This window comes from Harpegnathos saltator, unplaced genomic scaffold, assembly GCF_003227715.2.
Source record: "Harpegnathos saltator strain DR-91 unplaced genomic scaffold, Hsal_v8.6 scaffold58, whole genome shotgun sequence".
Taxonomy (NCBI): domain Eukaryota; kingdom Metazoa; phylum Arthropoda; class Insecta; order Hymenoptera; family Formicidae; genus Harpegnathos; species Harpegnathos saltator.
In genome coordinates, this window is record NW_020230404.1 from 1,866,243 (window position 1) to 1,887,500 (window position 21,258).

Genomic DNA, 21,258 nt, shown 5'->3' on the forward strand with positions numbered 1-21,258 from the left:
CGAATTTCCGGTTGTATAAAACCGGGCTTAACGAACAACATGTGCCATGGGACGTGTATTTCGGGCAATCGGCGGCGTCGCCAATTAGGAAGCGCGTGAGGAAACTACAAGGACGATAATGAAAATAATAATTAGCCGGCGTAGTTGCGGTTCATTAATTGATTCGGCCGCCGAATCATCATCGTCCCACATGGCCTCTTAATTAACGCGGCCAGCCAATCAAGCGGCCGTTTACGTTCCTAATCGCACTGACAACGTTCATTTTTCGTGACATGACGTCGACACTTGAGCACAATTGGCAAATTAATCGCCAAAAGTGCAAGTGATCAGAGAATCCCCGCGTGCCTCGAGCGATATCGGCCAACTGAACTTGGACATTTCTCGTCGAAATTTCATGTCCTCGATATCTTCTCGAAACGATTTCCCTGTAACTCTTAATATCTTGACTCGGAGAAACATAAAACTTTCATAAAAATATAAACTCGCGATGCTAATTATAAGTCGCGAGACGAGTCAGCTGCCCATAAAACCGCAGCAAGAGAAGACTGAAAGCGTCAACGCTTTTTTAAACAAGTAAGACAAGTCCGGGAAAAGGGAAGAAAAAAGCAACCGTGGAGGAAGAAAGTTTTCCACGGAAATCAACTGCGAAACCGGTCGTGACCGGCCAGTCGCTGCATTTTGCGCGAAGCCAGAGAAAGGGGTTGAAGGGTGCAGAAGGCAACGGGACGGCGCGCGATGTGGCTCGCTATCGCTATCGAGGATGGCGACGGGTGATTTGTTGAATTATGACCAATGCCAGCGCCGGCCGCAGCGATCACCCTCGCGTGTTCACCCTTCCGGCATTACCATGGCAAATCAGATTGACGCACCCCTTTCGTGCTCGCCATCGCCGCCGCCGCCGCCGCCGCCGCCGCCGCTTGTTTTAATTATATCACAAGTGATAAGCGACACTTCGCCCGACAATTCTGCACGCAGAGGTCTCGCGCGCGCATCGATACCGAACGAGCGGATTTCGAGTTCTCCTTGCCGCGCTAGCGCAGCGTGACTTTGATATTTGCCTCGAGGACGAGAGCCAGACTCTTGAATTTTTCAGACATGTTCTCTCTCTTTATCGCCTGGGATGGCCGTTATTATCCTCTCGCGCTCCGAGCGCTGCAACCAGCGATATATAGTGCGAACGAAATTCTTTTATAAAACTCGAAAACCGTCGGGCTGGCGCGGCGCCTTCCTTAAATCAGTTACGGCAAATCTAACGGCAGCCGCTTTAAATTTCGATTTAAAGCCCAAGAGGAGCCGCCACGGCGATTTTCGAGTTTCATAAATCTCAGATGGCGCGCGCCACGACGCGCGCGCGCCTTGATGCGCGAATTTCGAATTCTTCGAGACACAATAGCTCACGAAGCGCGACCGTGAGCCGGAAATCTTTGGTTTCCGCTTGAACGGAGCCTGCACGTTCTCAAGATCTGGCAATCCTTTAACGGACCGTCAAAACTTTGTAGGGCCCTTCGGTGGCTGAAAAATGACCCTTCAAGGGTGCGCGACGCGTGAAGTATCAGGTGTCGAGAGCACCGATCGATCACAGGATAATTTTATTGATTGCAGCCGGCGCGAGGGATGGCGGCAGCAAGAGGTACCCTGTGATCGTGTTCGTGCACGGAGAGAGCTACGAATGGAGCAGCGGAAATCCTTACGACGGCAGCGTGCTGGCGAGCTATGGTGGCGTCGTCGTCGTCACCATCAACTACAGGCTCGGCATCCTCGGTAAGTCTCGCGGTCCGATATATTCGGGACTGCCCTTCGCCTTTCACCCCCGCGCCCGTCCACCCGCGTCTACGAATACCGCGCTCGTGTGGCCGAGTATAAGATACGAAAGGAATACGGGGTGCCAATTCTAAGCGGTCAAATATCCAGAGTAACATTGGTCAGTGTTTCAAGTACTATTCATGCAGTCGAATACGGAGAATTATCAAAGTTTATTGTGGAAATTATTAAAATTAAATTATGACGCTTAATTAACTTTTAATCGAGCACCGAGCTGTCTTCAGTACTGCTCGAGTATCTCCGAGTATTCCAGGGGTGCCATTTTGGTGTGGGATTGCCTGGGCATTCGGGTGATCTGAGAAATATCCGGATTACATCCGAATGACGCGGATACTCGAGTAACATCCGGAAAATAACATCAATAATAATTTGAATTCTAAGCTCTCTCTCAAGGCGACTCTCTCCGGTTCTCCCTTCGTTCAGCCCTTCGCTCAGCTCCTCCGGGGGGGAGCTCCAAATCTCTTGTCTCTCTCTCTCTCTCTCTCTCTCTCTGTCGGATTTCTACACGTTGCGCGCGCGCGCGCAGTGGTATCATGGCTCCTCGGATTTCGGAGGGTTTAGATTTCCGAATTGGCTTTCTTCGAGTTCCACGATATGATTAGATCCGGGAAATCGAGCGGAAGCTCTTCGATCCTCCAACTTTTCAAGCACCGTCTGCTGTATCCTAAAGTCTCGGGCCTCCCTCCCTCCCTCCCTCCCTCTCGCCTGCCCTTCAACCTTGAAGTGATTCTACATCCTTTGTGCGGCCGAAACGTTGTTACCTCAGATTCGTCGACCGATCTCCTATTTTCTTGAATTTTCAAGTTCCTCATTAAAATTTGAGATCCTTCACGTCGCGCAGCTGCTCGCTAAAGCATTGCTTTTCTTTATCTCCCGACATCGCCCCGCGCTCCCTACGCGAAGCAAACGCCGATAATCCTAAATTCTCCCGGCGAAATTCCGTTACGACCGGATATCTACCGAGGCCACTGGGTCTTCGGCTTTCGAATTTCTCAGCGGCCCGCTCCCCCTACCGAGATCTCCCGTTTCTTAATTCTTACGCGCCTTCCTTCCGTCTCTTCCGCGTTAAATACTTTGATAATTAACCCCGATCGCCGAGGCAGATATAACTTTCGCGAACAGCTCGGAACTCAGATAAATCACATATGTTAGTTGGCCGCTTAATGGTGTGAAACGCCACCTCGCAGCGGTTAAGGCTTGAAACGAGCCAGTCGACCGTGGCTCATTAGCTATTTAGGGCCGATTACACCGACGTCACTTAGCGCTAAGTGTGCTTACTCAATTTTCCCGCCGTGTGTAAAGACGACACGTCCACATCGGAGACTATATGATCCGACGAAGGCGAGAGGAGCGAGGAGGCCAGGGGAGGAGGAGAGAGTGGACGATCGACCGCAGTCGGTTTAATCGGCATTAGATTAACGCGATGAGACCGTATCTTCCGAACCCTTCGATCGATTTCTATCGTAAAACGCGCGTTCGACCGCGCTGCAAACGCCGGCCGCGCGCGCGCGCGCACGCTCGCCGAGTCGACGTGGTCATTAGACGAAACTCGTTACTTCATGACGTTTAACCGACGTCGCGGCGAACGTGCGAGCGAGCGAGCGAGCGAGCGAGCGAACGAACGAACGAACGAACGTTCGGCGGATAAGAAGCCGCGGAAGAAGTCGGAGAGCGCGAAGAAGCGCCCGGCAAAAAGTTGACCGCAAACGCCACGGGGATTGCGAGTTCCGGCGAGCCGGCTTGTTGCCTGGCAACCCAGGCAACCAAATCTAATAGGAAACTCATTACGGCCAGGTCTTCCGTTTCACCAAACTAAATTCTTGACTCCCACCTCCCGCCCCTGCCCCTGGCCGCCTGCCCTAGCCGCCGCTCGACGCGACAGCAACCCCGCTGTTCTCGTCTAGCGCCCTTGCGGCGCACATACTGGGTGTCCCGATATCACCGTCCCCATCTCGGAAAGAACATCGCTGGAAGCGACGAACGGACTGATAATCCAGATCGAGGGGTCCGAGGCTCAAAAGACCCTTCCGTCAGGGCCAGGTTATATTAATAAACTAGCTTAGATCCAATTATTATTGGAGGTCGGCTAAAGTTGGCTAACATGATTATTAAGTAACTATGATTATGCTGGGTCGAGCTCGCGGTAATTGTTGGATTAAATCAGATTAGATTTCCGACGGTAGCGAAAACAATTTGCGCGCACGAGAGGCAGCGAGAGACAGCGGAGTAGAGAGGAAGAGAGAGAGAGAGAGAGAGAGAGAGAGAGAGAGAGAGAGGGAGGGAGGGATGACCGTGCTTAGGGAGATGATGGCGGTCAGTTTTCGACGACATCGAGAGGCGACGACAGAGAGGCGCACGTGAGCGTAAATCCAAATTTGAGAATTCGATTCCGTCGACAGCGAAATGGAACACCGAAAGAGGCGCCGGGAAAAAATAAGAGGGAAAACTCAGAGGAGGGATGGGGGAAGCTCAGAGCGAACAGTGAGATGAAATAACGGACGCCCAGGAAATATCACACTCCGGTGACCGCACAATTTTTATTCCCTCCTTCTCGCCCCTGTTTTATTCTCCCTTTTTTTACATTTTTCTTCGTTTCGAAAAAGTGATGCCGCGCGCTTTGTGCGTACAGCCGACCGGCGATACCCACTAACCCCTATCCTCCCCCGCCCATCCGCCCTTCGCCCAACAGCCATTCCTCGTTCCGCCGCCGCCCTACCGCGTGTATACCAGCGTGTACCGGAAAATTTAAATCAACGAATAGCGTTCAGCAGTTTCATTGTAACGAGAAGAATAGGAGACGCGGAAGCACGGCGCGACAGATACGCCGGAGGTTGAATATCAAATGGGACATGACCGGTGCTTCATTTCTATTCCGCTCTTTCACGCTTACGCTTCTCTCCCTCTCTCGACAGTGCGTACAGGCAGGCTCACACGCCTGCAAGCGCTGTGAGCTTTGTACATTTTTCTCCCGTTGACGCGGCAATGCCGAGAATCGTTACTGGATCGGACTAGACACGGCCGGAAGACGAGGCGAGACGAGACAAGACGCCTTTCCTCTCACTCTGTCTGTAAGATGAAGAAGATTGTATTATCGGCGATGCAAATGCGCCATTATACAAAAGTCCTCCGGAGCCGGCAACTGACTCGGCAGGAATTCAGCTAGACCCGCTAAAGTCGGAGGGAAGATTCAGAGAGGATACAAACATCGCGCTATCCAACAGTTCAATCAGGATTGGATTGCGTTAGTAATGGAAACGTAGCGTTTCGCTAAAGTCAGAGGATGTAAATATAGCAGCAGCTGGAAACTCAATTCCACGGGAGTTCGAGCTGCGAAATCGCTCAATGGGGAATGAGCAGAGGACATTGGTCTCTCGTTATCTCGGACTTGATAATCATGCTGAACGTCTAGCAGTCTAATTTCGAGCCCTAAAAAATTTCGGCGAAAGGATACGAACGTGTAACTCAACTGTACAACTCATTCGACCCGATTACTAAGGCAGTCGGTGAGAATTGTCGCGGGAGAATCGATTTTACGTCGACAAAGTGACTTCTAATAGCGAGACGATATGATTACACAATCACGTTACATAACGCATCCGTTGCTTCATAGACACAAAAATCCCAAGTAATCAATAGTGCTCAGGATAATCAGGGTGTTTTAGATATCACTCTGGCAAGCTGCTATGTCCCAACATCTGTTTAAACAAATCTCTGTTTAAAACATGCGTCCCATTTCTCAAATAGCCTGGGTATATTCCTAATATTACCCAAAATATTCGGATACCGGGGTGCTTTTAAAATGATCCGCACATCTGAGCCTTCAGATTCTCCGGATATACAATTGCTTATTCCTATCTACTTTGAGGAAGCTGAATTCATTTGAAAAAAAATGTTGTAATCGCGAGCACCTAGGTAGTGGGTTTGTGCAGCCGGGTATTAGCAAGATACACGTCTACAGAAATACCCGGATTACTTTGACAGCGCTGGTAATTAATACAGCAACGGCGCGCTCACGGCGGTACAGTGAGCCGATCGCGCGAGGATCTCGCGAGGATCCCGGTATAAGGACTCGGACGAAGGGGTAGTTGAGCGTTTTTCCACGTAGCATGGGGCTTTCCAAATTATCGATTTGGCAGGGCCGGCGGGAAACAGTCGGCGCAACATCGTTGACCCAGATCCTGGCGACGGTAACGCCTCTCTTGTTAAGGCACCAAGTGCCCTAAAGTTAATGTGCACCGGCGCAAGTATATATATACGGCGACTCATAATGGAAATAATCCTCTTAACCCCGCGAAGAACAGTCTCTTCCAGTATGTCGGCGGGTAAATATGACGGATAATTTAATGGCGCGGCGTTTCGAGCGAGGCAAACACGCGACGCGACGCGACGCGCTTCGCCTCGCCTCGCCTCGCCTCGCCTCGCCTTGCCTCGCCTCGCCGGTCTCAGCATTACGAGAGGTGAAATATCGCGGCCAAACTTGCCGGCAGCAACAATCGTAGCTCGCGATTTCATTCGGCCATAAGGAAGGGAGAGAAAGGTGCCGGAGGGGGGGAGGTGCTGGAGACCCTTCGGCGGGTTTCCACTTCTGACTCAATTAGCGCTAATTTCATTCTCTCTATGTTAAGAGAAACTGGAAATAATTGACTACACGGCCAGCTGACATTGCCGATAATTTCTCGGTTTGGAGGCAGCCAATTAGAAAATTACTTGGAGAATGATTGTCGTTCGCGGGAGATTTCCCGTTCTCTTCCGATTGCCGCGAAAACGACGAAGTGCTTGCGACGGTGTGGCCAAAGGTCACTCGCGTTATCGCGTCAACTAACTCGGTATCTCCATGAAAATTTCACAAGGCCTCGACAATTCGGCAACATCGTCGGAGCGACAAAATGGCCGTCGGCAAGAAACAATTTTTACGCAAAAGGGGCTCGTACAAACTATATAATAGAACTATCCCAGTATCGTAGAATCGGCGCCCCCGATGTTAAATCAAATTTGGGGTTGTGCTGTCCCGACGGAACAAATACGGGAATAAATATAAACAAATGTAGGCAGCCTGGCAGATTTACGAGTCCGAATTTATTCGGCAGAAACGGAAGGGAGAGAACGAGAGAAAAAGAGAGAGAGAGAGGGGGGAGCGAGAGCGAGTGAAAGAGAGAGAGAGAGAGAGTATTGCGTTACTGTTTGCAACGTGACTTATAAGATTCTAAAGGGTGGAACTACCGAAAATAAACGATGATCTGAATATATCAAATACAGTGTCGTTTAATGAATATATTCTTTGAGTAAACCCACAAAATTGAGGAGACCTTTCCGGTTCGAAGTTTCAACCAACACTACTCTCCCCCATACTCAAGTCATCGTTGTTTTCGTCAGGAAGGTTCCAGACGTCGGAATCGCTTCTGATTAGATGAGAGAACCGCGCGATAGCTCGGGCCCACACTTTTGGATAAGTGGGGCGCATTCCCGTGGTGGGAAAGAGCCACGCTTGGGGCTCGATATAGACAGGCACCGAAAGTCCTTTGACTGTCGGTAGGAGTCAGGCAAGGGACTCGAATGATAATTGATAGAAATATGGCGCAAGATTGATGAACCATATAAAGAGAAGAGTTACGGGCTCAAACCGCAAAGATTCCGAAAGTGATTTAACTTTCAGAAGGAGTCACGCTAGGAACTCGAGCCGTAAAGGCTCCGACAACGGAAAAGTTGTCGATCGATCCCACTTTGGGGAGAAGGGGTTAAAATGGTCATTCCGTCATGAATTTCTTAAACAATTTCGAGTCCCGTTGATTGAAAGCTCTCGGGTCAAAGGGTTATTCGCTCATTTCTAAACAGAGAGAGAGAGAGAGAGAGAGAGGGTAAGTCAGTTCGCTGACGAATGTATTTCGACGGGAACGAAATCGAACAGTTCCCGCGCATCGCGACAATGTTACGCCCGGCAGACCCGGTATATAAGACTGTTGCCAATGGGACGCCATCCGGCTGTCATAAATATCGCCTCGACTCCGCCAATTGATAGCAATATCTCGCCCGGCGAAACGATACGTAAAGTAGGACGTGATACGCGTCTGAACACTAAATCACACCAGCTGCTGCTGCTACTGCTGCTGCTGCTGCTGCTGCTGCTGCTGCTCCACCAGACGAGCCAATCTCTCCACATCCCCCAACCATTTAACCCCTTCATCCAGAAGGACTGCGTTCGACGCGATGTTCCCGCCTGATCGGACAATACGAGGATCCGGCAACGCAAAATCGCCCGAACGTGTTCCCGAACGCCACCGTTTGCGGAAAGCGTTCGATAACCGGATACGCGTGGTACAAACAAAAAAGCCGAAATGGAAAGCCGGACCAGCGCGAGGGCCAACTACGACCCTAACTGCGCCAACCACGCATCCACCCTGCCCCCTTTTCCCACTCCGTTACCGAGTTACTTACATCCGCGAAGCCGATTTCGCGAAGCGAAATGTCTTCTGCCGTCTTCAACCGAGAGAAGCACTTCCCTACTGCCCCATCCTGCTATTTATCTCGCCTGTCGTGCTCGATAGTTCGCGACATGTGGCCAACGGAATTAACCCCATCGGTAGTAATTCCGGGCGCGATCGGGGCGATGTTATACCAGCCGTAACCGACGATAATGGACACCGAGAAGCGCGTAGAAACCCCTCGCCGACCGACCGATCGACCGACCAACCGACCGACCATAAGCGGCGGCTTGTTTTGATTGCAGGCTTTCTAAACGCCAACACAGACTCGCACTTACGCTCACCGGCGAATTACGGCCTGATGGACCAGATCGCGGCGTTACACTGGGTGCAGGAGAACATCGCCTATTTCGGGGGCGATCCTGGCAACGTCACACTGGTGGGACATGGCACTGGCGCCGCCTGCGTGAACTTCCTGATGACCAGCCACGCGGTTCCTGACGGTAAGGGCGCGCACCTGCGGCTCGGTTTTGCCATGCTATCGGATTTGCACCTGACCGGCGGATTCCGCCGCTTTTCGCTCTTTTACGTCGACGAGCCGTTGTAAATTACACGAAAGCCACGGGCTGGCAAATCTACGCACTTTTATTCTCCTCACGAGGGGGAACCTTATTCTGCTCCCCTCGATATCGGGTCAATCGAGAAGTTCGTCTCGATTTGCCGCGACCCCTCGACGGCAAATCTCGGCTGCCTTATACCGAGTAAATATGAATAATCTGTTTCCACGGAACGCGATGAAGTGAAATTGGACCGAAAACTCAAGTCGAGCTTTATGGCTGACCCGGTATTTTTCCTCTCGGTCTCTCGGCGACATTGATTGTACGAACGCGCAATCGATGATCGAAATATTAAAAATACAGCCAAGTAATCTGATACGTGTATATCTTTCATCGGACATCGCGAAGCAAATTTTTGGATGCGTTTAATAACACTTTACACATAACTTAGTGAGACACGGTAGCATGATGGCGGCCGCGTGTCAGCTTCGATCACGGTCTGTTTAACGTGTCGCGAAACTTTCGAAACGTTTTTCTTTTTGTACGTGACATTGATAACGTTATTATGAACGCTACAGCGTTTTGAAGCTTTACGACGGAACCTTTCGTCGCACGAAACGGATCATATCGCGTGATTTTTGCGACGTTCACCAGTCGAGAAAGAGAGAGAGAGAGAGAGAGAGAGAGAAAGAAAGGACAAGAGAGAGACATGGATATTCGCGGGGGGTGTTCGAGCATCTTGGATGCGTCTTTCGAGCTGGAGCATCTTCGGAGGAACCGTCGCGTAATAGTTTATTGTCCCGAAGCGAGCCATAGAACCGTTCCTCTTAGGGTTGCGACGTGGAAACAGATAACGTCACGCAGAAACCGGGCGCGGATGAAGGTGAGGGTGCGGGAGGGGTCGAAGAGCGAGAAGCCGCACGAGACAATGATACGGAGGAGCCAGGAATAATGGGGTGGTTTACCAGACGCTATAAATTACGGGAGAATCAGCTGGCCCCGGCCAACATTGACAACTCGCAGCTGTAGTGAATTATCATCCGGAGAAGCTCCCGGCGATAAGCTCTGCGGTCCCGGAACAGATTGCGACACTTTGTTTTTTGTCCCTCTCCCCCCTCCAGGGCGCCGATAAAGCCGGGAGCGCGCGACGTATCGAAGAATACGACGAAGAACAATAGCGAGCGGTGTTATCCGGCCAAGAAATTATATTGCCTCCTTTCGAACTGATCCCGCTTTTGCCCGTGCAAAAACTGACCACGCGCGCGCGCGCGCGCGCGCGGCACCAGCGATAAATAATGAGGGATAATATTTAAATGCACTTTTGCGAAGAGAATTAAATGAGAATCAGACCAGAGGAGAGATTGCGCGCGCGGAAAGGGCGATATCGTAGCTTGGTATGAGAGCAATTCACGATTCCTTCCTTGAGAAAAAAGAAAAGGGTGACACTCCGACTTCAATAATTCTCAGTCCCGCCGGCTGGATTTTTAAGTTCCCGCGATTCTCGAGATTCCCTTATTTTACGTTTCTTCTTAATTTCTGAATATTATACAACCCGGCTTTAATATCGTGGAATACTGCGAGTTGCTTGAATACTTTTCAATATCTTACGTCCTCGTTTGCCCTTTCATCCGGAATTCGCTGATTTCTCCACCCGCGATTCAAGACTCGTTTAGAAACTGATTTTTCGATCACACAATTTCGCCACCCCGAGCCTGAAAGCCCGGAATTCCTCGGTCACGCGTTCTTTTCTCGGATCCTCGGTTCTTTTGAGTCACGCTTCATGTTCGGTTGGTCGTTTCTTCCGATCGTACGCCTTTAACTCATCAGACGCTTGGCTCCCACTTCCCCGAAGGAATTAATTAATCCTCGGGTATTACGGAAGACTGCCATTAAATCCGAGTAACGCGATGGAATTTGAGCCGGCGATAATCCTTTAATAGTCCTTTAATGTCGCGAGCTTCGACATCATCTTATCGTTTGGCGTCGTCCTCTCGACGACGGCGACTCAGACGGCGACAACGACGACGACGACGACGACGACGACGACGACGACGACGACGACGACGACGACGACGACGACGACGACGACGACGACGACGACGACGACGACGGATATCGATGACGGAAGAACGGGCTCATCTTGATTCAGTAATGTCGGAAATACGTCGAGGATGCTAGCAGGATATTCAGAGTTTACCCCGGTATCTCCTTCACTAAATGAATGAGACCCAATCGGATATCGACGTGTATCAGGCTGATAAGATCGCTGCCGAAGGCAGTACGTATATATCATGAAATATCGGGGTGGCCGATCGACTAAACTGGGATTACGTGTGGGAAAACATCGCCTGTCGCTTTTACTTTGCCAAAAGTAGCCCCGTACATGCTCAAGTACTCGAATTCGCCTCCCTAATGTGGCGAACATCGTGGCAACTTATTTCACGACATTAAGGAATCCTCCCACACACGAGTTTGCAATGACAGGCGCTAATACTCCGGTAATAAGACAAGTGTGTGCGTAAAGTAATGCACAGTAGCTCTAAGCTACTGTAATCGCGACGAGGAAAGAGAAACGAGATGGCATAACAATCTGAAGGCATGGAAAACTGGCGGGACACAATTGTTTAATCGCGTCTGCCGTATTTGTTGTACGGACACGCGTGCACGAGCGAACGAGGGAGCTTTTTCAGCATTTTCGGCTTGACACCGTATACACAGAGAAATACAGCGGATGGCAGGCTTCATAGAAGGGATCTCATCTTCGAGGTATCAAGATTAACGACTCGCAAGATTGGGATTAAGCGACTTATCCTGTCTTCTGTATTAAATAATAGACGACGAAGCCGGTAACGTCGTGCTCGCCCGCGTCGCCTTAATTTTCCGCGCGCTGCGAGGAGCCCCGCTGCTCCACTTTTACCTATTCATCTCTTGCGTAATGTCCCATTTTGCAACGCCTAGCGAGGAAGTTAATGGCTAACGAGCGCCAATCGAAGCCTCCGACCAATATTAAACGCATTTTATCATTTTAAACACGTTTCTCTGTCGCGTTCTTCTTCCCTGGCCGAAGGAGGGATGTTAATTAAGGGCAGATGAAAAACGCCTCGACCGTTCCGCAAAATAAGACAAGTCGCGTTTGTTCAATTACTCGTATCCCTCCCTCTCCTCCCCTTCTCTCTCTTTCTCTCTCTCTCTCTCTCTCTCTCTCTCTCTCTCTCTCTCTCTCTCTCTCTCTCTCTCTCTCTCTCTCTCTCTCTCTCTCTCTCTCTCTCTCTCTCTCTCTCTCTCTCTCTCTCTCTCTCTCTCTCTCTCTCTCTCCTTTCTCATCTCTCTACTTTGTGTTTAACTTAGGTCGCGTACTTGGAAATTAGCAATGATAAAAGTAAGTCGTGTAAAAGGAGAAAGAGAGAAAACGTTAATTAAGAATGTATCGCTGGAGTTTATTCCGACATGAAATTCGAGTTCGTCGTGAATTTTTCCCCGCGAGACTTTTTCGAATCACCGAATTCTCTCCCGAAGAACGCTAAAGGCCCGGCAAATCATACGTGTGATTTCTTTCTTTTTTCTCTTTTCCTCAAGATGTCTCCATGCAACGACGCACTGCGACGACCCGCGTCTTGCCAGCTCGTCGTCCTCGCGGCGGAAGTCGCCGATAACGTTGTAATGGAAGTCGTTGATTGGAAATAAATCTATCGAGTGATCGAGATGAGTATTCGTTGCTATGCATTGAAACTCGGATTGTATTTCGTTTGCTCAGGTAATATCGTGGTACCGCTGCGCGCATGAGAGGAATCGACCCCGAAATCATCTCGAAATTCAATTCTCCGTCGCGACGTATAATCTTTCCCCTCCGCGAACAAACACTTTTGCATTACGTGATATGATTTGCGAATCCCGCGGATAAGGCGGGCACCCTCCCCTTCCTCCCGAAAAGTGCGACCGGCGAGAACTTTCCGCACGCGGATGTCGAAATCGCATCGCATGGATATCGGATTTTTACGACGCGGAGCGCGCCCTGGATACACCCCGGCAGGCACGCGAGGAATCGCAAGGATTGCGAGCGTCCTGAACATCGAGCGTGCGCAATGTAACCGATATAGTTTCGCAATATTTCCACGAAATGTGAGAGAATAAACAAAAAAAAAGAGAATAAAGAAACAAAGCCGGGAGGAGAAGGGTCGGGAGAGAGAAGGAGAACGTGCGCGAAGGTGAAACGTGCGTGAAGGTGAAACGTGTGCGAAGGTGAAACGTGTGAGAAAGTCCCCGGGACGGTCGAAACGAACGAGTTAATGGCTAACGAGCGCATAACGCGTGTATTAACAATATTTTAATGCAGCCGAACGCAGCGCCTCATTTATTATTATTATCATTAGGGAGGACGATTAATTATGCTTATGGAAAATATGCTATGCATACGGCATTAACAGCGGCACACTCGCTCGCTCACTCATTTACTCATTCGCTCATTCACTCATTCTCTTTCTCTCTGTCGCTCTCTCTCTCGCAGGTCTGCTGTTTCACCGAGGTGTCCTGATGTCGGGCAGCGCGCTTTCACCCTGGGCGTTGGTAAGAGGCGCCGCCAATTACGCCATGCAGGTCGCCAAACACCTAAATTGTTCGTCGGTGAGTACTAGCAAACATGTCCGCCTGATCGCGCCGAAATTATCCGTCGCGTCAGTTTATAATGTCATTACCGCGCTTCCGCTCGCCGTTCCATCGCGTCGCGCCTGCGAGTGTTTCTCATCGCGGGATTTATAATCTCGCATTTCCGATTATTAAATAACGGGATAATAATTTTAGGGAGAGGTAAAGCGGCAACAAAGAAAAGGGGGGCGGAAGAATGGCGCTTAATCCGATACGACTCACGCCGCCCTCGCCTCGGCAATTCCTTTTCTCTCGTCAGTAGCGGAATTAAACCGTGGAATTAATGAGACTATTGACAAAAAAAGCGGGACGTATCGTCGATTCGAATCCGACGAAATTAATTGAATCGTTGACGCACACGCGCTGAGTGTAAATAAATAGAATTAAAAATACAAAGGAAACGTATATACACGCGCGACATGCGTCGTAATTTTGGACAAAAAGGTCGGATATGAAAAATTTTTGGAAATTCAGGCGGCGCATACACTCGCGCGCGCGCACACATACACACACACACACACACACACACACACACACACACACACGTTCACCTCCCTCTGAACGAGTCCGAGCTTTACGAGACAGCGGACGTATTGAATCCGACGTTAAATTCGGACGTTCTGTTCATTTCAGTTTACAGGGTAGACCGATCGGACACGTTCCAGTTATATTTCATCGCGTCAGCGGCCTCTCCCCCACCCCTCCGTCTCTCCCTCTCTGCTGCTGCTGCTTTAATTCTTATTCGCTCGTTTTCGAGCGCGGCTCGTATAATTCACGATAATGCCGATCGTCGGTGTTGAAACGACCGCGTGAAAGGCTAGGCGCGGGCATAAATTAAAATATCAAATACGTACGAATACCAGCGCACGTTGGTGTTTTTACAGCGTTAATTACGCACTACCAATTATATTAACGGCGCGTTTCAATTAAGCTAATATACACCCGAGACATACATCGGCCCCAGTAGGCGAGTATGCGCGCACTTTCAATAAGAGGGATACTAAATTTCGCAAATTGCAAATTGGGCAACGCATGAATTTAGTATACCCGCCCGTGCGTGTATGCGTGTGCGCGCATACGGAAAATAGGGTGACTCCTCTCGGTTGCGAATTGCAGCCGCCAAATAAATTCGAATTCACATGCGCGCGCGCGCCCGCTCGTCCACAGGTAAAGATATTAATCTCACAGAAACATTCTCATTTTGGATATTAAACGAGACGTGGAGAAATCGCGAGCGCTCCTTTTTGATTCGACGCACCGTCGAAGGAAGCCGCAATGATGCGATAAATCGCCTCGCGATCGGACGAGACCGCGTCGTTGAGCCTCTCGCACTTTCCCATTATCTAAAAACCTGCGTCGCCGTCTTTCTCTCTCTCTCTCTCTCTCTCTCTCTCTCTCTCTCTCTGAGAAGAGAAACGCACATTCGGAGGGAATGAACTCGGAGCTCGAAGTAACGCTCAGAACGTGCGGGTCCGCAGGATGGAGGTTCCTAATTTTCGAACGATGAAGTTCGCGACGATAACGACGCGAGGAATTTTTCGACCCGCCTGAATAAACCTTCGTCCGTCTCTCCGCTTTTACTTTTTCTCTCTATCTCTGTCCCTCCCTCTCTTCCTCTCGATCTCTTACCGTATCGAGAAATAGCGTCAGGATAAAATTAAATTAAAGCAATCTCGAAATTCAATAGGGAATATCGCGAGCGTTACCGTCGTCGCTCTCACACACCTCTCGTTCTTCCGTTCTCCCTTTGTGTGTTTCTCCTCCCCTCGCTCTCTACCTCTCTGTGGCTTCTTCTCCCTGTCTCTCGCCGTCGCAAAGATACATTTTGCGTTACGAAGAGCTATGAAAAATATGTTTCACCCAGCTGACAGTTATTTTATTGGAAGCGAATTACGTACTTGGCCTACTTTATAACCGCGGAGCCGCCGTGACGTCTTTTCATTGATATTGATATGCGGCACTGTAAATTCCGGTGACGATATTTCCGATCGTCGTCAAGGCCCTGATATATATCTACCACCGCCTGCTGCGCGCGCGCGCGTTTCTCACCCCGCCAAAAATAACCCGATGAAAGATAACCGGGTCTCATCGGTGTTTTTCCAATTCGAACTTTCTCTCTCCGGTTGTTTCGGCGATACGTGTGAAGGACGATGGATGGATGGATAGGTTCGTCGAAGGGGGAAGTAAATATAGGGGACAGCGATAGGCCGGGGGCAAGGGGTCGAATTGATTTTCGGTCCAAATTCGCGGATACGCGCGCGAGCAGCGCGGCATAATATTATATAATCCCACCTCGATTTCCATTTCGCGCCGCCGCCATTCCCGCTCTTTTCTCCCCTTTCGCGTTTTTTCGTTCCCGCGCGCGACACCTTCACGCGCAAAACACCGGGGAACAATGGACACCGCTTGATCCTCGCGAGCACGAAACGTCGCTTTCGTCGAGCGCGAAGACACACTTCCGGGCGCAAAACGACGAGCCGCTCTCTCACCGGCGCGCTTCTACCTCATCTAGCTGCGTCGAATTCGCACGTTTAATTCGAACGAAAAACTCCGCTGTTTCCGTTCCCCCCAGCGCAAACCCTCCCGCCCTGCGCTCCACCTTCCTTCATTTCTCCGCGCGCACGATAAATTACGCTCAACGCCCAGGATAACTCACGCGGCAAATCGTCTGAAAATAGCGGAAGGCGTTCCGGAGTTAACGCGTTTTACGCCAGGGGGATGGAGAGGGACGGGCGAGAACGGCGAGGGAGAGGGTGGATATGCGGGATCGCCGAGGGTCGACATTTTCCGGCGGCATTTCCCGGCGTGGATATACCGTCGGGACGAGGCGGCGCCTTAACGAGGCTACCTACGCGACGCCGGCAAGGTAAACAAGATTTTCGCGCGTCGCTCAGCGGAATATCCAGCATCCGGACGACAAGCGGACTGGACAGACGGACCTAAAACGGACGGGCCAAGGAACGAAGGGCCGAAGAGCGTGAGCGCGCACGCTCGCTCGCTCGCTCACGTGGCGATTCGCTTTAATTCGGACGTACGCAAATGAATTGCTTTAGCGGCGGTAATCGCCTTTGGAAATCCAGCTTCGCGCTGGCAGACGGAACCGCAATCGAATGTCGGCTGGTCTGACGAAATGGGCGAATCTAGCACGTGCGCAAATTACCACGCGCACGTGGACGAGCACCGTTGTCCAAATGGAGAAAGAGAGAGAGAGAGAGAGAGAGAGAGAGAGAGAGAGAGAGAGAGAGAGAGAGAGAGAGAGAGAGAGAGAGAGAGAGAGGAGACGGATGAAGGGGATGAAAGGGTGAGAATGATCCCGATTGCACTCCGTTCGGATAAAATTATCCAAGACTATAGCGCAAAGTACCGCTCCGTCAGGGATTATAATACTTCCGTTACTAATTCCTGAACTTCAGCCGGTCGTGTCTGTACCATTTGATCTTATCAAGGATTCAATTGTTCAGCAGCGCATGAGGTATCTCAATCAATTTCCCGATTAGTTTTCTCTCTAACGAAAGCTCGCTTTAATTAAATGAAATTTCAATGCATCTAGAGGCGCGCACGCGCGCGCTATTGTTCTCCGAATCTCTTTGTCGCGGGCAATTTCGCAAATTTTTCACCGTCGAAATGCGCAATGCGCATTTCTTCGCGCGGTGACTTTTTCCACCGGATCGATGCGATTTGCTCCAAATGTCGCATGCATTATGTAGGAACATGACGCTTTGTGCAGCGTTCTGATTGTGCACTCACCGTTGCGCGCGGATGTCCCACGACGCCCAGTCGTCCCTCAGTCTTCCGAGTCCTCAGCCTCCGTAGTCGCCAGTCCTTCGACTACGGTCTTCAATCTTTGACCTCCGTAGCGTCCAGTTCTACGTCGATTGTACCTTGCTGTATCGGAACTCGCGACCGCGATCGCTTTAACGAATTTACGGTTTAAAGGTTTAACGGAAAGTACGACTTATTCCGACACTTCTCGGAAACACACTCAGGAGTCGCGTGTAAACAAACCGTGGCTTCTTAAAGGACGCGTCGCGTTCACGCGAAACGAGCTTCTCATTTCGTGAGGATTTTAATAGCAACGACAGCAGCTTGTGAGTTTTGCGTTTCGAAAGAAATGATATAATCTGTTACGCGCGGAAAATCCTGAAATGTATATAATACGATTCTTTTGAAATATATAATTTTTCGAGCTTTTATCCTTTGTGACTTTGCAACGATTGTTAAATTTGTTCGCGAACTGAGTAATCGCGAATTTCGCGTGTAGCAGCGTTATTTTAATATGCAATTTTAACGCACCATTCTGAGGCGCAATTCTCAGGCGCAATTCTACTGCACTTTTCATGCCGCTTGAAACAGGGGAGGAAACGGGGAGTTACATTGTACGAATAATCGTCTCAAATAATTCTGTACCGTGAATAAATGAAACATAGCAAGTTCAATTATCTCTAATAAAGAAGACGGTTATTTAAAGAAACAATCCCCCGATTGTTTTGAGCAATGCATTTCAATGGATAAACATGTTCACACAGAATCGAGAGAAAAGTAATCGGCATTCATAAAATGAAATAATTATAATCGGGGAAATAGTAGTAGGCACTTTGCTACTACTTTATTCTCAAACAACGAAAGAATTTATCATTGATGCGAAAGATGATCCGAATGAGAATTTGAAGCAAAAAATTAACAATTTCCTCTTTCTCTCAATATGCATGCAAAAATTTACGAGTTAAGCAAATCGCATTGATTTTTTATATGCACCATAAACGTCGTCACTTAAAATATTCTTTTGACTCACCAAAATACTGGGAACTCAGGCTCGGCAGCGTTCCGCTACAGTTCTGCAACAAAAAATATAACATCGTCGATTAGATACAGCGGACACTAGCTTGACAAGAAAAAATACACGTCAACACGTGCGCGTTAACCCTTTGCGCTCGTTTTAACTCCACGATTTTTACACGGACGATATGTCCCAGTTTCCGGTCGCGAACAGTTAAATACGAGAGAGTACGGGAAATTTGGAAAAACTACCTTCGAGTCGATCCTGCTTGGCCCGAGCCGGATCCTGCGGCGCAGCGTTCGCATCCATAAAAATTGCACCTTCCGGAGACCGCATCCACCGTGTGACCGCAATTCCAGTGAGATCTGAAGCAGAAAGCTAGTTTTCTGATCAGCTATATTGCGACGGACGTCGACGTATCGCGCTTAAATCAGCAGTTCGAAAAGATCCTTCCTTTAAATCAATGAAAATCAAGGATAATACTAATTACCCTCAAGATTCGAGATCTCTGCTTCTGTATGACCTGAGCTACCGCTCAAACGACGATGGCACAGAATGTAATCACGAACGTAATACAACGCGTCCGTTCCGATCGAACCGGAAAAAGAATCGAGACCCTTATGCGCGACGTCTCTCGATCCGTTTACCTTCGCGCCGCGTACTGTTATGACCTCTTAGGCCTTCAGGTTACATCTATTTGTTATTGTCACCGAGGTCACCTGATTTTCAGCCGGCGAAAGAAACGCCCGGAGAAGCATCGTCGCGTTTATCTACTCATTAGTTCAACACTTTCTACACCCTTATATTAACATTATATGTTATCTTATAATATTTAATTCCCTCCCCTCCTCCCAAAGGACATTAGCATCGCGTGTGCAGCGCAATGAGATGCGACACTGCAAATAACTCGGACTATTGATTATTTCTCTTGCGTCCTGAGAAACACATATTTCCCCTTCTATATATTCTTCTTTTGAGTGGCGAGAGCTCGCGCAGCGGTGTCTCACCGCCATTTTATAAAAAGCAGTGCACAATTAAGCGACAGTTAAGAGACAGACGCACTTCAGAGTACATACATTTAGCGGCAATTCTATGAGCATCCTTAACAATACCCGAGTGATAATTTTAACGACTTTTTTGTGATCGCTGCGATTTCTCCGCGACAATCATTAAATCTCACACTTGCGATTCTCGATTCTGGCAAAAAATATATTAGTTTTTATTATAAAGTTATAAATTGGACACCCACATAATTTAAGACCGATAACCGCGTGAGTATCTTTTTGTATAACCAATAAATTTCACTGTTAAAGAAAATCTGAGCGTTCTTTCATTGATACATCCATTTGAGAAGTTGTTTTCATAAAGATTCATACCTGAATGATCTCAAATTCAGCTTTGTCTGCCAGTCCCACAATTTCGTACAATTAAAGCAGAACAATTCTTTATTCGAACCAGTGAGTAAATTTTTATAAATCACTTCACAGACAAACAAACACACTCGTATATTCACGCGCAGACGAGTCCTCCCAGTAAAATGGTTAAACCCATTGACCCTAAAGAGAACAACACGTACATTTATTCACACGTGTTTTACAACGTCACGACGTGACAAATAAAAAATGATACGCTTTTCTATATAAAAAAAAATCGGAAAATGGCAGATAATTTTTTGCTTGCTTTCGAGAATATCCCATACGTTCCGAAAATAAGTAACATCGTGAATTTATCAAGATTCAAACTGTTTCAATGTTCCATCTAACTCTCTCTATCCTGTCACAGACGGAGGGAGATCCTCAAGCTCTGCTCAGGTGCCTCAGGGACGTGTCCTTGAGCGAATTGGTGTCCGTACCTGTTAAAGGATTGGAATTCGCGCCGGCTTTTGGTCCTAGTATAGACGGCGTCGTGATTGATCCCGGCGATCCCGAGGATCAGGACTACACCCTGCAGGTCGACACGATCAATACACTCAACAACATCCTGCTGAGGAAAGATGTCGTGGCGAAACTGTCGAGGTATACAACTGCGGTTGTTTCTTTCGGCCGTTCGTCGATCGTTATAACTCGCGAGATCGAGTCTCGAGATAAGAGGAAATAATGGCGAAGGAAAATAATAGTGGAAATAAATAGCGCGGAAAACAGCAGCGATGTCCTGCTGCAGGATCGTCGCTGCAGAAACATAAAAGTGTGTCTCGTGTCCGCGGAGAACAGCGAGAGAGAGAAAGAGAGAGAGAGAGAGAGAGAGAGAGAGAATTCTTCTCTTCATTCTTTATTATAAAATATGGTAACGCACGTTCGAGCAAATAATACGTAACGCAGGAAGCCGCACATTTTAGGACTCAGAGTCTTCGATGACGGAGATCTTACGATTTAAAAGTCACGAACATATATTAAAATGAAAAAAATAAAATAAAAATACCGGAGCTCTTTCCGCGTGGAATGCCCGAGACATGGCCGGTCATTCCTTTTTATTTCCTGGTCTGAAGGAGATGTAAACGGCTTTTATGAGGCACTGCTATGCTCGCGATAGAATGTTTAGTCGCTCTGTCGTTAAATTTGTATTTCATTTTACGATCTGTCTTCCGTGGTCCGGGAAATAAAGAGTGATGGTTGCCGCGCGTATGCTACGCACTTTGTTTTCCTCTCTCTCTCTCTCTCTCTCTCTCTCTCTCTCTCTCTCTTCTCTCTCTCTTTTTCTCTTTCTCTACCTATCTATCTTTCTTGGTGTGCGTTAAATTCTCTACATTCCCTCCGTTTTCTTCAAATTTTCACTAACCCGGCTAAATATTCCATAACGAATAATATAAGAGTCCGGCATAAGCAAGAGCGCAAATTCCCCGAGGAGCGCGAGATTTAAGAACCTTGGGGCGCTCTAAGGGAAGAAAACTTTTTGTATTTCGCGACGAAAGTTTTTCTATTTCCAGACGGAGCTTATTACGCCCTAAAATACTTTATAAATCGCAGAGTTGTTAATATCTCGCGGAACTCATTTTTATCGCACGACGAGTGAGAAAAAGCATTCCTGAATTCGCAGGTACGACCTG

The 21,258-nt window shown here is 48.7% G+C and overlaps 1 protein-coding gene across 1 annotated transcript in view; it reads left to right on the forward strand.

Annotated features, from left to right (window-relative positions):
- Positions 1-21,258, forward strand: part of Nlg3 (Neuroligin 3) — a 167,563-nt gene that overhangs the window by 139,508 nt on the left and 6,797 nt on the right. Inside the window, exons 2-6 of the mRNA XM_025303979.1 lie at positions 1,603-1,761; positions 8,546-8,743; positions 13,302-13,417; positions 19,998-20,230; positions 21,249-21,258. The exon at positions 21,249-21,258 is cut by the window's right edge and continues 203 nt beyond it. Coding sequence (XP_025159764.1) covers positions 1,603-1,761; positions 8,546-8,743; positions 13,302-13,417; positions 19,998-20,230; positions 21,249-21,258 — 716 coding nt within the window. The remainder of the gene's footprint in view (positions 1-1,602; positions 1,762-8,545; positions 8,744-13,301; positions 13,418-19,997; positions 20,231-21,248) is intronic.